Source organism: Stegodyphus dumicola, chromosome 3, assembly GCF_044657685.1.
Source record: "Stegodyphus dumicola isolate Sdum_Otavi_A_Nest chromosome 3, ASM4465768v1".
NCBI lineage: Eukaryota > Metazoa > Arthropoda > Arachnida > Araneae > Eresidae > Stegodyphus > Stegodyphus dumicola.
Window position 1 is genome coordinate 51,586,227 of NC_140770.1, and position 12,442 is coordinate 51,598,668.

The window sequence follows — 12,442 nt, forward strand, 5'->3', positions numbered from 1 at the left end:
TATTTTGATTTCTGAACCAAATTTTGAATAACGTGCATCTTCACCCGAATATGGGCATCTGAAAGCCCTAATTTGGAAGTCGGATTTTGTTTTATCGATTTCATATTTTGTAAAGCAGTTATGTGTTTTTGATTAAGAAACTCAACGATTTCAAAGCGAGCAGTGGCAACACCGTACCAAAAGAACAAAAATTTTCTCCAGCGTGGGAGGCTGTGTATGGGAAATTCTAAAGATATGCTTTTCTAAATATTTTGGGATATTGTTGTTGAATTGAAGTTTATGGCTTAAGTGCAAAGTTAAAGGTAACACGCAAAACGTTAAAAAAACACCCCTTTGGGCGTAATATAAAATTTGAAAGCTTTCAGATATTTTTAATAGTAAGTTTATGTCATGCTTTAGATTTATGAAGTTATTATTAAACAAGATATGGAAGGAACTATGAAAGGGGGAATCTTAATATATATAAGCGGCTTAAGTGTTTGTTGCGGATAGTTTATTGTTGCCACTCTGAAAAATGAGTGCGGAAATTAATGTTTCCGCAATTTTTAATTAATATCTCGGGCGATTAATGTCGTACGAAGATGAGAATGGTATTGATGGATTCGGAGATTTTTTTGGAATCCGAAGATACGCGTCTCGAATTTCAAATCGGCGCCGTTCCGTAGATATTTGAGAAAAAAGAATTTTGCACTTAGCCAAATCCCTCTAATAGGGAAAACCCAAGAAAGAAAGTGGAAAATGTAGGGAAAACGTAGGGGGAAATTAGTTTTTAACTGCGGAATCAAACGGTGTGCTTCGCTAAGCCCGGGAGCCAGCCGTTTCCGAGAAGATAATGTTACTTCACCTCATATATATATGCGGCTTAAGTGTCTTTTTGTCGCCGATAGTTTATTGGTTGCTACTAGGCAATGGGGTGAAGTTGCCACGGCACAAGGTTTCCGTTTCAATTGAGACGTAGACAATTTCCTGTAAAACTTGCCTTTGCTATGACCATCCATAAGTCTCAGGGCCAAACGATTAAGCTCGTTGGCATTTTTTTACCTGAGTCTGCATTTGGACACGGTCATCTTTATGTTGCCCGGCCAAGAGTTCGTGAAAGAACAGACGTAAAATTAAAAATAATGGATGGTCCTCTGCAAGGCGAGCTTAAAAATGATGGAAAGATCTACTCAAGAAATGTTGTGTACAAAGAGATCTATGACATGTGAATTAACATTTTATTATTTAAATCACCTTTATTTATGGAGCTAGTGGTGGCTCTTAAGAAATGTACCGTTAGAGATTTCCTTCATTGCACTCTACTTTAAGCAATTAAGCAAGAAGAAGGGGAAAACACCGTAGAGCAGTAAGCAAAGGGCCGTACTCGCCGCCTGCCCTGGGTAATTCAGGTTGAATTAGCAGACACCTTTGCACAAATTATTTTAAGTACAATTTATAGTATCTAGAACAGAAATAAGCCATGGGATGAAAGGTACCAGTGTCTAGTTTGAAAATTATGCGTGTGTGTGTGTGATTATGGCAAAGCCTCGAGGGCTATCTGCCTAAGGGGAGGGATGCCTTCGTGGCGGACTTTCTAAGGGAAACTGGCTCGTATACACGTTACACACGGGGAAGTTCCTTCTAGTTTCTATCAAATCACTTATAAGGTATTTTCTCAATCCTTTTCTACATCCCTTCGTGATGTGACGGTTAGCACATTCGGCGCGTATTCCAAAGCTCCTGGCTCGAGTCCTGAGACATTGAACATTTTTCCTATCTCCAGATTCAAAATAACGTGGAGACTGCGGTAGCTCCCTATCTGGAAGGTGGTGGATGATGATTCTTCACCACCAGGATTTGGTGATTAGGTCTCCAGGTCCCCAGTCGCCCTGCGGCATGGGGAGTACGCGGAGTATTTTCTCCTTCCTTTCTGCATGCCTTCTTGGTGTAACGGTAGCACACTCGGTGCGTATTCGAGAGGCCCCGACGAGGGCATTGCACATTTTTCATGTCTCCCGTATCAGAAGAAAAACCTAATATTTCTACAGTGGAGCCCGAACTAAATGTCTTGGATCATGATTTTTCACCATTTGGCGATTGTGTTCCCTAATCCCCAGTTGCCCTTCAAAAGGAGCAGTATATAAAGTATTTTCTCCCTCTTTTATGCATGCCTTCGTGGTGTAACCGGTAGTACACTCGGCGCGTATTCGAGAGGTCCAGGTTCAAGTCTCGGCGAGGGCTTTGCTCACTTTTCATGTACATCTACTTCAAAGACTCCTAATGTCTCTACATTTTGTTGACATTCATTCGCTTTTATACTGATAGTCATGAGAATTTTGTAATTAAAAACAATAAAAAAATTTTTCTACGCAATGTCTGCTTTGTTTGTATCTTATGATATAGGTTATGGAGAGTAATATTCTTTTTCGTCCCTCTCTTCTTCAATCGAAATTTGAAAATACATCATTTTTATAAAACTTTTATATCTTTATATTTTTATAGTAGTTTGTGTAACATTTTTAATCATCTGATTCAGAATGTTTTAAATCATGAGTATCTAATGCTGTCCTTTGTAACATGATATTTTTATACAGATTCGTGCGTCAAAGAATGAAAATGCTATATTTACATTATCCTAATTTAAGTTTCATGATTCACTCGGTTGATGCAAAATAATCAGATTAAAATATGCTCTGAAAATGAAAAATGGAAAGCTCCTGTATAATGTACTCAGAATTATTCAAATACAGTTCTAATATATTCAAATGAAATATGTTTTTTATTTCAAGTAGATAATAATAAATTCAATCAAGTGCACTGTGCTAGTGAACGTGCTAGGAACATGTTTTTCTCCAAGTGCATTTTCTTTCTTCATCAGATAAAGGCACTCATAAAGAATTAATATATATTAACAACTTGTTTGAAACAAGATAATATGATTTCATTAGTTTTCAGCTTTATGTAAAAAAGCATACTAATTTTAAATATTTCTGTCTTTTTGAGAAAGAATTCATATACTTTAGTTAACCTTTAATAACTTTTATGTCGCTTTATCTATGTGTATGTGGCAATATCTGTAATCAATAAGCAGAAAGCAGCTGAAGCAGAAGCACTTTTTGAAATCGCCGTTACCAAATGTCATACGCCTCAAGGTAGCACACTCCTTGTAACTGTACTTTCTAGCAAGGAATAAGAATATATATTTTATAATGTTTTACTTTTTTTGCTCTGGCAGAAATGTAATGTAATGTCTTTTAACAGAACTGCAACTTTTTTCTGCACTTTTCTGGAACAGATGCTGATTATTCTAGAAAATTCAGTTAATGGACATTATATACTGGATACGGTTTGTCTTTCGATAATTTTGTCTCTTCTTTCTATAGCCAAGAAATATATTTGCTTTCTAGAAACTATTATCAGTTAGTGTTTTCATATATTAGTTCAAACAAATGGAAATTATATTTTGATTATTGATTCTTACTTCTTGATACACATTTATGAAAAGTAGTTCGTAAAGCGATAGCAGAGATTTCTTTATCTATAGTTTGAAGAAAAGATAGCCTATTTTTTTATCGATAGTTGTTTGTCAAAACAGCAGCATAGATTTTTTTATCGATAGTTTATAAAAGCGATAGTATATCTTCTTTAATGTCTGAATTGATTTTCAATAAATGTCAGTGGAACATTTGGAGTTTTAAATGAAAATCATTCAAATATTTTATCATTTTATGGGAATATAAATTTTCACCTTGTAATATCAAGTTAAAAGATTTCTAACTACGTCTTGATGTCCAGAGTAAATGCATAATCCAATCACTGCCAGTGAGTTCAAGTTAGATTATGTTATTTGGAGTTGGCAAAGCACACGAGGACTATCTTTTTAAGGAAAGGGATACCTTCGTCACATTGAGGAAAACCACGAGAAGCACATAAACATCAACCGCCTGGGTTTGGAAACGAGCTGAACTTTCAATATTGAGCTTCCATAGCCACTCTGCCTTTGTTGAGATAATCAAAAGCAAAGTAATAACTCATCTTAAGATAAAGCCATGTCAAACACCAACACGGATGGAACTAAATTTTCTGCCTCAAAATACAAATGAAGTAGTACAAAGTAATTCCTCTTTAAAAAATTGAAATGCTCTTCTCTACATTACATAAGTCATATGAAAATCATTTAAAAACAGTGTACATCAAATGCTTTTTGATGAAAGTTTAATTTATTTCTGGCATATTCTTCTTACAGTCCTTCTATGCAGTTTTACTGCTTCTCAAACTTACGTCCCACACACGCCACTCTTTGTAGTATCTCACTTTCTTCCAGTTTCCGGATGCTTCAGGAAATTCTGAGAAACTTTTCCAGAGTTTTCAATGCCTTCCAAAGCCCATGTCTTAATGCCAATACCAATGCTTTCAATGCCAAAGAAACCTTTAAATATATGAAAAAGCGTAAATCTAATGAACTCGTATCTGGAAGGAGCAGCGGGTGCACAACATTTCCCACTTATACTTGATGAGTAAATCAATTCTGAATCTTCTTAAGGGCCATTCTTTGTGTTCTTGTTTTTTACCGTTGCATGAAGTTCGATAATATTCTTCAAGTCGCTGAACACTGTTAATTCAATCCGGATTCGATTCCTGGCCAGTGGTTAGCTATTTGGGCATTTTCGAGGTTTCCGTGTGTAACGGGGATACGAGCCAATATGCATTCGAAGATCCTCCACGAAGGCATCCCTTACCTTTAGCGAGATAACCCTCACGTACTTTGCCGTAATCAAACAAACCAAACAAAACCATCTTCAAGAAATCAGCAACAAATTTCACACTTCGCTCGTCTGTGATATCTCTGGTCTTCTTGTCTTCATTATCTTTCAAACTGATATTTTCTTCACGAAAATAAGTAACCCAGTGAAACTCTGTATTGCAGTGCAATGCCTGTTAATAACAAATATAACTCGACGCACTTTGACGGTACTTACGTATTAACGCAACCACCTTAGAGGAAGTCGCCAAATTTTCATAATATAATATTTCATAAGTTCTGGCAACCAGCTGCATAAACATTCTTCCAGCAACCATGCTCACAACGATCCTTCAGTCTAGCTTCTCCGCTATCTTTTATGCGTTTTTTTTTTTTTTTTTTTTTTTTTTTTTTTTTGTTGTTGTTGTTGTTGTTGTTGTTGTTGTTGTTGTAGTTCAAGTTTCAGTGGTTTTTATAAACAAATCATATGATAATTATTGCCTTAACTTTAAATATGAGCCTGCGGATTATGCCAGCAGTGGAAGAAACTGCGATAAAATTTCTCCAAGAATACAGAATATTGCTGAAAATTTTCTAAACGGAACTACGAGGAAATGCTTTTCCCAGATATCTGCTTTTGCCAAGGGCTGCACAAAGTTGAGTCATCCTCTGATATTTTTTAAGTGAAAACAGATCGCTGTGTACTTCGGGAAAAGAATAGCACAAAAAAATTACAGAAAGATTTGAAAAAAACTATAAGTGTTTTATTTTTTTAATGTATCGCGTAATCCTTATTTAGTAATATAATCCTTATAATTTGAAATTATAAGACATTATTTGAATGGCATCAGTGTACTAATAACATAGTAAAAAATAATATAAAATGACTTCAAACTTCGATTAGCGAACTGTAGCTTATTTATTGTAGAGCCTAACTTACTGTGCTTGTTCGCTAATAGCTCAACCACTACTATAGCTATCGTCACCAAACTTTCTATCGTTCTTTTCTGGGTCCTGGGAAAGGTCGAAGTCCACTTTCCTTCAAAAAACAAAAAGTATAAACCAGAGATATTAATTAAAAAATCTGATGTGTACACCACATGACTTCCTTGCACGTAATATTAAACTATACGCATTTTTTCTTGAATTTCATTTAAATTGATTGGATTCAATTAAATCTACTTCGTCGACAGAGCATAAACCACAATAGAATAAATTCACTCATTAAAATTCACTATATTTGTTTACTATAACGACACACTGAGTGCAGAAAATTTATATCATTTGAAGAATTATCGTTGCCTCATGTTCTATTCAAATACTATAATAAAGTTAAAACGATGTATGAAAGAAATTAAGCAAACAAAACAGAAAAGAAACAGTTTTTCACATACGATTGAGTATTTCTCATTTAATTAATTCAGTCTCACTTCGCGACAAGGCAAAAATACGTAAAAACTCAAAATATCTGCATTAAAAATTACGAAGTAAATCTTAAACACTTACTTCCTCGAAAAAATTCCAGAAAGGATTAAGCATGACTTAATTCGCAATAATAAATGAAGGCGTTATTTTTGTGTTGCGAAGCTTAGTCTCTCTAGATTGGCATCAAATCTACAATTCTGCTGTTTCAAATGTAAACAAATGTGTCCGCCATGTTATTTAAAACTTAACCGCACTTAAACAGCTTTTAAATTGTTGATAATTATACAAATATTGCTTCCAGAATTACGAAAGGCATAAAAACCTTAACCGGAAAATAAGAACAACATAATTCAATCATTTTTAAAGCAAAAATGTACAATTTACAAACATATAAGAGTAAAGATACTGAGATCACTGAGCCGGGTAACAGAGTGGATATATATATAAATATATTTATATACGTTTGGTGCTCCCGATTGCAACCAAAATACGAGGTGCACATCTACATGTTATAGCAGTCCTATATACAAAATTTCAACGTTCTGAGTCTACTCGTTTTTGAGTTATGCGAGATACGTACGTACGCACGTACCTACATACGTTCGTACAGACGCCACGAAAAATTCTCTTCAGAATTAATTTTAAAGCAGTTTTATAATTTTTTTGGAGGAAAGGTGTCTTTTATTCTGTCCTTACGCACAGATATCAAGCAAAAACATCGTTAAATTGCATTCGATAGCGGTCAAAATGGATATTTTCGTTGAAATATGCGGCCTGAAACTTTTCGCGATTACAATACTTCCTTTTTACTTCGTCCAAGGAAGTAAAAACTAAGAAAAACGATCATTTTCGCCCTCATTTTTCCTAGTGGCAACAGTCTCGCAAGCTGGACATGAAAGTCTTTTTTTATTTCGAAAGTTGTTGCCACTGCTCGATTTCAAATCCTAGAGTTTGTTAATAAAAAAATTCTAAATATTACAATGAAATAGCAATAGCATTGCCAAACATTAAATACATTATTCCCGATCCGAAAAATTCGTGGGTAGCCATTTCAATTGCGTACGACTTTAAACAGCCGAGATATTAATTAAAAATTCTGAAAGCGCTACTTTTCGCACTCATTTTTTCCGAGTGGCAGCAGTCTCGCGCGTTGGAGACAAAAATGCTTTATTTCGAAAAGTATTGCTATTGCTGGCTTTCAAATCGTAGAGTTTGTTAATAAAAAATTGTAAGTTTAAATCTATATATATAAAGAAGAACGTCTGTGTGCTTCTTTGTTCGCGTTAATGATTTCTGATCAATTATAATCAATTTCTTGCCACATTTAATCGACTAAAATTGAATATAGATGAAATATTGGATGGAATTTGAACTTTTACGACCATTTGATTAGAAAGACGAAAATCATTAAAAACTGCGTGCCATTGTTGCTGATATAATGAGAGAGAATTAATTAATTTTTCTATCGAAGTTTTATATGTGTGTTCCATATTGCATCAGACTGAAATCGTATTATTATAGAAGGATTTCAGCGGTATCGTTCTCTCTGTTGTTAGATGCACTACCCCCAATCTAACTTAACTGCCATCGGGTACCTCCGCTAGTAAGTACATAAAATAAGTAAATGGTGAAAAAGTAACAAGTGAAGATGAAAAATAAGTATGTGCAGTTGAGATTGAAGTTCTTGTTATGCGAGCACACAAGCAGCAATCCCATTGGTCATTGTTGCTCAATCACAATATTTTTGTATATGTTAGAAAAACAACTAAACATTCAAGTCCTTATCCTGCTTGAACATGTGAGTAAAGTCCAAGAATCCTGCTTTAGCAGGAAAGTAAAATAAATAGTAAATAAACTAATTAGTAAAAAAATTGACAAAACTATGTACAGTTTCAGTTCCATATTTTTAAAAATTATTCTCAAATACTTATATCTTACTTTCAGCCAGCGATCACCTGGATAAAATAAGGAAGAACAGCTATTGGTTGCCGTACTTGCGCTCTCGTCAGCAGACGATACACAGGCACGCTTTCGACCACATTCCAACTTTTTGCTCAAGAATGGTCTCTTCTTTGATTTTGGCGTGTCAGATATAAAGGTTTCGGGAGGCGTGGCATAAGCAGATTTCTCAGAATATGAAACCGAGCTAGTTTTATGCAGCCTCTTGATCTTGATGCCAAATATTTTTAGTCCTTCATGCAATATTTTCAAGTAATGTCTCCAGGAGAAAGTATTTCGACTGTTGGCATTCACGACATTGAAATAACGCTCATATCGAGAGACGTCACTACAGCTACCAGCTCGTCGAACTTTGGGGACAAAATTCGGCAGAAAACGAAACTTTTCCTCCAAACCGTAAGGCCAGCTGGCTGTTGTTTTATAATCTGGATCTGGCTCGTAATCAATACTGCGAAATATCTCGCTTGATAACTTCTGTGGAAGAAAGGAAAAAAAAACTAGAATGTGAAACAAATATGTATTGGAAAAGAAATATAATTCTATTCTTTCTCCATTATTGTTTCTTAAAAATAGTTTTTATTTTCATTTGTAATACCTCTGGTAAAGGATGGTGTAATTAATACCTTATGGAAATGGTTTATCTGATAATAAACGTTTTTATTCTTCTTTTACTAACAGAAGCTAAGAAATTTTGGTACTTTTCCGTTTGGCCGGCGCAAATCTTGCCAAGCAGACTTTATTGGCGACAACATACAGTATACACATAAAAAATATTTTAAAAAAATGTTAGTTCTAAGAATTCTTTTTTGAAGTTCAATGTTTTTTCCTTGCTTTCTTTTAAAAAAATAAACATTTTAATATCGCTTAAAATTTTATAAAAAGCCAATAAATAAAGACAAAAAATTTGTAAAAAGACATTAATTTAAGAATTTACTATGCTTTCATGGTTCAACATCCTGATTCGCGGGTTCATATCACGTGACCCCAAGCGATCTCATCTCACGTAAACTACTCTACAAAAATCTAATGCTTTCAGTAATTATCTACATTAATTTCAAGTTAAATCTTAATTTGGAACGCAAGTTTAAATACAAGAAATATTTCAATTCGTACGAATAGCTTACTCAGAAATTATGTAAAACCGCAGTGCTTTACTTCGCTAATGCATTCTCATTAGAATTGATGAATTTAACCCTTGACTTTACCTTTTCTATATTTTCGGCTTCGGGTAAGCGCTGTGATTGCATCCTGATTGACTTAATTACCGAAAATGGCCTTAGACATAAAACTGAACTATCTGATAAAAATTCTATGTAATTATATGCCACTATTGAAGAAACAATCAATCTGATAAGAAAAAGCTGCGACTTGTTTTGAAAATGAGGCGTAAAAGGTTACCAGCGAGAATATTCCGTTTGGCATCGGTTGTACCATTATTGGCGACTTTATCGCTTGCGCCGGCAAAACGGAAAAGTACCGAAATTTTTTGCTGTTTATGCACGCGTAAATTTACAAATATTTTTATTTCCATTGGATTTTCTATATATATTTAACCATATAGGCTTTAAATTGAAACATATACCGCATTTATTTAATTAATCTTTGCTATCTTTACTCTTCAAACGTACATATACTGCTCAAATACTCGTATATATACTAGAAGTTTTACATGCTTAAATATTCGTAACTTATTCAAACATCTAAAATTTAGGTATTTTATCACTCTAAATGTGTGTGTGTGTGTAATATTAACACAATTCTGGAAACATTGAAGTAAGAACACGATACATAGAAGTACTTCACATTTTTTTTACAATAAAAAATGCTTTATATAAATATTCAAGCCATGTTCCTCTTTTGAATTAGAGAACTTCAGAAATGTGCATACTTCTTCTTCCAAGCAATTTTATGTTAAAAGTTCTGCTCCCATCTCTTTGTACAGTTTGTATGCTTTACATGCAGTTTATAATTTGTTTAATCCCATGTGCAAAAAATAAAATGCAAAATTCAATTTATGGTTTGCTGCATTTGTAGAAGCAACTCAGAAAGATGAAGTTCCCAAATTAAATAAAAATAAGAGAAGTTATAGCCAATTAAATTCAGAAGTTTGGTTTCATATTTTTTATCTTACACACACCCCCTTTCAAAAGAAAAAAGGCGGAGCGATAGAGAAGCCTTTTTGAGTTAAGCATTACAGTAGCAAAATATGAGAAATATAATTTTGAAACACACAAAACATAATATTAGCTTTTGAACAATAAAATTATAATATGTAAAATTTTGAATTCAAAAATAATTTTAAGCTCCATATTGTTTTAAAAAATTGCACATTTTTAAAGTCCTCTTAAGATTTGAGTCCAATCTGTAATAAGTTCTTGTTTCTGGGTCATTCACATTGATACTTCAGGGAAGGATTTTCAAAACTTTTTGCACACAATATCACAATTCTAAAAATTTTATATATCCATTAATTATTACGAATAATCACAAATCTTAAAATCTTCCACCATACTAATTTTCACGTTTATAAGTAATATTTTATCATTTGTAATAACATGATTAAAATTATGGTTTTTACTTTTATTATTACATTTTACAATTTTCGTATTTTACACAAACTAGAAGACCCCACAGCTTTCTCGTAGTGCACACGTATCCAGCTATTCGTGCATATCCACTTTAAACTGACTCATGTATTAAAATTTTCATGAGTGGTTATATGAATTGCACTACACATTTCATTTATAAAAAAATTACACTCCATTATATGAAAAAAATAAAAATCCTGTATGAAAATTTCAAATTTTATATTACATGAGGGTAAAAGGAACAATTACGCCAGAGGTAAAATAGGCCTCTGTTTCTGAACCACTACTCCCTCAACATACTTTATATTAAACATACGATTATTGATAATTACAACATTCATTTACCATAATTCCAAACAAATTTTAACACATTTTATTCTTAATTATATTCTCATATAAATTTTATTACCATTATTCAGTTTTTTTAAATCTTTAGTATTTGTATATTAATTTTAACAATATTTAATATTCTCGCATTTAACAATTATTTCATTTATATTTATATTTCATTCTCAAAGTAATTAGAAAATTCTTAAAATTCAAACTTTTAAACAATAATCTTATTTACAAAATAATTGCACCATTCTTATCCTGTCATATATATATATAACCTACATTTTTCCTTGTATTTACATGCTTGCACTTCAATTACTTATGTTTTCTGAATTTAATGATATTGCAAATTGGTTCCCAGTAATAATTAACCAATGTATTTTGTTTGCAATTGAATTTATAATTGAATTTAATAATTTAATATTTAATTTTCTTATATATATATATATCATACGTATTGTGTTTTTAAGTTTTGAATTACAGTTGGATCTTTACTTTGTGTTTATACTATTTTGCAAAGGAACTTTAAAATTTTGCAAAGGAAAAGTATCACTTTAGCTCATAGGCTATAGCTTGAAGAATTAGAATTTACTTTTCAATTTTATTTCAAATTTTGCAGCTCAATGCGCAAAATTCTTGACCTCACAGATAGCAATCCCATATACAAACTTCCAACATTCTGCGACTAACACTTTTTAAGTTATGCAAGATACATACATGAGTACATATAGATGTCTCGAAAACGTTCTTCTGAATCCATTTCAAATCCATTTTACAATTCATTTTTGAAAAAACGAGTTCTTTATTCTGTCCTTACTTAGAGATGTCACGCAAAAAAAATTGTTCAAACTGATTCCAACGCGGTCGAATTCGATATTTATTTTGAAATGTGATACCTGAAATTTTAGCATACTTCCTTTTCTTTGTACACAGAAGTAAAAACTGAGCTTTATCTTAAAATTTCATAATTTTCATCCATTACAGAGAATTTAAGCAGTAATGAATTTTTAACGAAAGCGAATTTTTAAAACAAAAGACACTCAGTTACAAATTTCTAGATAATTACCTCCGAGTTTAGCTTTATTAAGCTGTTCTTTCTCTATTTATATGAAAGTAAAATTTCTTAAAAAGAGAAAACAAAAGGAAAAAAATAACTACTTACACTTTTAGGAGCCATAATAATTTAGAAAGAATTCTTGTTTCATTTAAATTTTCAACTAACTGTAATTGTGGAGTTGAGATGTAATTTAAATGCACGTTTGACTTAAAAGAAATTAATAATAACTAATAAATGTATTGTTTGATCATCGGCCAATTTAAAATTAAATTCTGATTCGTCTTTAAAAGAATTTAAATAATTAGTTATTCAAGCAATTTAAAACTAATATATTTTATAAGTTTGTGATATTTTTATACA

The 12,442-nt window shown here is 32.5% G+C and overlaps 1 protein-coding gene across 1 annotated transcript in view; it reads right to left on the minus strand.

Moving 5' to 3' along the window:
- LOC118197990 (uncharacterized) overlaps nucleotides 1-12,241 on the minus strand; it is a 38,775-nt gene extending 26,534 nt beyond the window's left edge. The window contains exons 1-2 of the mRNA XM_035369567.2: nucleotides 12,188-12,241; nucleotides 8,084-8,578 (exon numbers count right to left, since the gene is read on the minus strand). Coding sequence (XP_035225458.1) covers nucleotides 8,084-8,578; nucleotides 12,188-12,202 — 510 coding nt within the window. The 5' untranslated portion in view covers nucleotides 12,203-12,241. The remainder of the gene's footprint in view (nucleotides 1-8,083; nucleotides 8,579-12,187) is intronic.
- Between the last annotated feature and the right edge of the window lie 201 nt (nucleotides 12,242-12,442).